At 40.2% G+C, this 2,500-nt stretch overlaps 1 protein-coding gene across 2 annotated transcripts in view; it reads right to left on the bottom strand.

Moving 5' to 3' along the window:
* LOC134079232 (glycerol kinase-like) overlaps nucleotides 1–2,500 on the bottom strand; it is a 34,654-nt gene that overhangs the window by 12,256 nt on the left and 19,898 nt on the right. For both annotated transcript variants that reach the window (XM_062535460.1, XM_062535459.1), the window contains one exon: nucleotides 608–704. In XM_062535460.1, the coding sequence (XP_062391444.1) occupies nucleotides 608–704 (97 nt within the window). The remainder of the gene's footprint in view (nucleotides 1–607; nucleotides 705–2,500) is intronic.

The following is a 2,500-nucleotide window of genomic DNA, read 5'->3' as shown; positions in this document are numbered from 1 at the left end:
CTCAACACTTTACACTCACTTCTTCCTATATGTAATATGTATCTCCAATTCTAGGGAGTTTTTCCTTGCCCCTGTTACTCATGGGCTCTCTTTGAATGTTGAACACTCTGTAAAGCGCCATGAGACATGTGTAATGTTTTGGCACTCTATAAGTGAAATTAAATTGAATTGAATTGAATTAGTGTGTTACTGGTTCAAATGTGTGTTGTATTGAGTACATTAGTGTGCAACTGATTCAAATGTGTGTTGTATTGAGTGCATTAGTGTGTAACTGATTCAACCATAATCAGATCATATTATGGATGTGTTTCGATATGACAACAAAATGGACTTTTGATAAATAATTATGTAGTTTTGACTGAAGTGTTTCATTTTGCAAAAGAGAAAGGGGGTGTAGTGTAGTGTTAATTGTGTTTTGAGTTTTCCCAATCGTGTGTAAGCAATCGCAAACAACTGTAAACAACTTTGTTCCTACAGACACACACACACACACACACTATCCCAGTAACAGAGAAAAAGAGAGTGTGTGTGTGTGTGTGAGTGTGAGTGAGTGAGTGAGTGAGTGAGTGAGTGAGTGAGTGTGTGTGTGTGTGTGTGCAACTCTTACCCTCTTGCACTAGGTTCCCAGTAGGGGGCGTAAAGTCCAGAAAATGCAGGAACAAAATAACAGCCATATGACGTGCCTACAGAGGAGGCCAGTTTCTCTAGGACACACACACACACACACACACACACACACACACACACACACACACACAAACACACACACACACACACACACACACATAAACAAAATAACAGCCATATGACGTGCCTACAGAGGAGGCCAGTTTCTCTAAGACACACAAACACACTTTAGCTCTAGTTCAGCAATTAACGCACGTGGTCCTGATCTGCTAGCTTTAGCTTTAGCTTTAGTTCAGCATTTAACACACGTGGTCCTGATCTGCTAGCTTTAGCTTTAGCTTTAGTTCAGCATTTAACACACGTGGTGTGTTGTTGCCTGGAGTTGAAAGGATGGCCTGTACGATAAGCACTCAGCTGGCTGCACATACACCTGGCCACCACAATCGAATCTTATAGCTACACTATAATACCAGGCACCTACTGTCAGGTTAGGTTACGCGCCGACCTCTGTGATGTCAATGACCTAAGACTTCTATGTGTACAGATAAACCCCGGACTGTCTAGGAAGGTGGTCAAGTCTTCCCAAAGAATAACCAGGCTTTTTAGTACATAAGAAGTCAGTGGAACATCAAGGCCCTGACAGTTAACTCACGCGTAAAACATTCGGTCTCAGTAAACAGCTGAAACTCAGGTCATTTATAAGAGGGGCTTAGTTTCAAGGCTTAAACTAAGACTTGGAAAGTATAGAAAAGAATCACAGAAGAGAGACGTTATCTTTACCATCCTGTTTGGGAAGTGGTAGCCTCATCCCATAACAGAATACAAGCTGAAAGAATCGGACGTTGGATTAAAATAGTTTTATAATTCAGCATTTTTAAATACAGCAAAAATGCGGCACAATACAACTTGTTGGTTACAATATGTAGGAAAAAGATAATTCCATTTTGTGGTGAGAAGGAAAAACAAAAGAAATTAATCCAATAGACGTAGTAATTCCATTTTGTGTTGAAAAAGGAAAAACGTAAGAAATTAATCCAATAGTCGTCGTAATTCCATTTTGTGTTGAAAAAGGAAAAACGAAAGAAAGTAATCCAATAGTGTCGAAAAAAAACAAAGAGTCCAAATGAATTCTCTTCAGTGATCTCCCTTGTCCGGGTGTAAGGCCACGAGCAGCAGGTGGATGATGCGGAGTTCCGATGTTCACTGGAGCACTAAGTCCCGCATACTTGGTTTCGCGACGACGTACGGAGTTCACATAACTATCAGGAGCTACAGAGTAACACAACACGTAAGACGAGGAAAGAAGAAGAAGCAGCCCCGGACCTTAGTTGACCTGCTACTTATAGTCCTGATTTTCTCGTGACCCCATGGTCCTTCCCTACACATTCCTGGGGCGGACCCCTCTTCACAGAACTTCATGGAGACGAAACTTACTTCAGAACATTCTAGACAGTCAAAGGCACACATCTCCGGGTTACAAAGCGGAGTTTTACATACATTCAGTGTTGACGACAACATTCTAGTTGAGACAGAGATTCATTCAATATCGGCATTTACAGGTTTTAACATACAAACAGTTTACATTTGGTAACAGGCATTACACTTTAAGATGTAGCATACATATTACATTATATTGAGAGTACTTGGTTACATTCAACAGTATAGGCTACTTAAACATGTTGGTTGGTTACGTTCAAACATCGTAGGCTATGTTCATACGGAGTATGTTACATTCAGAATGATAAGTATTTCATTGCATTTGGTTACATTGTCGTGGTTTATTAATCGGGTAGGCTAAAAAGAAGCATGTCTTTATTGAAGGCACGTAAGTCGTTTTATGGTATTTTCACACATTTTGATTTTCACCCATTAT

The sequence above is a fragment of the Sardina pilchardus genome, chromosome 4 (genome assembly GCF_963854185.1).
Source record: "Sardina pilchardus chromosome 4, fSarPil1.1, whole genome shotgun sequence".
Classification (NCBI taxonomy): domain Eukaryota; kingdom Metazoa; phylum Chordata; class Actinopteri; order Clupeiformes; family Clupeidae; genus Sardina; species Sardina pilchardus.
This window is presented reverse-complemented; position numbering and strand designations above follow the sequence as displayed.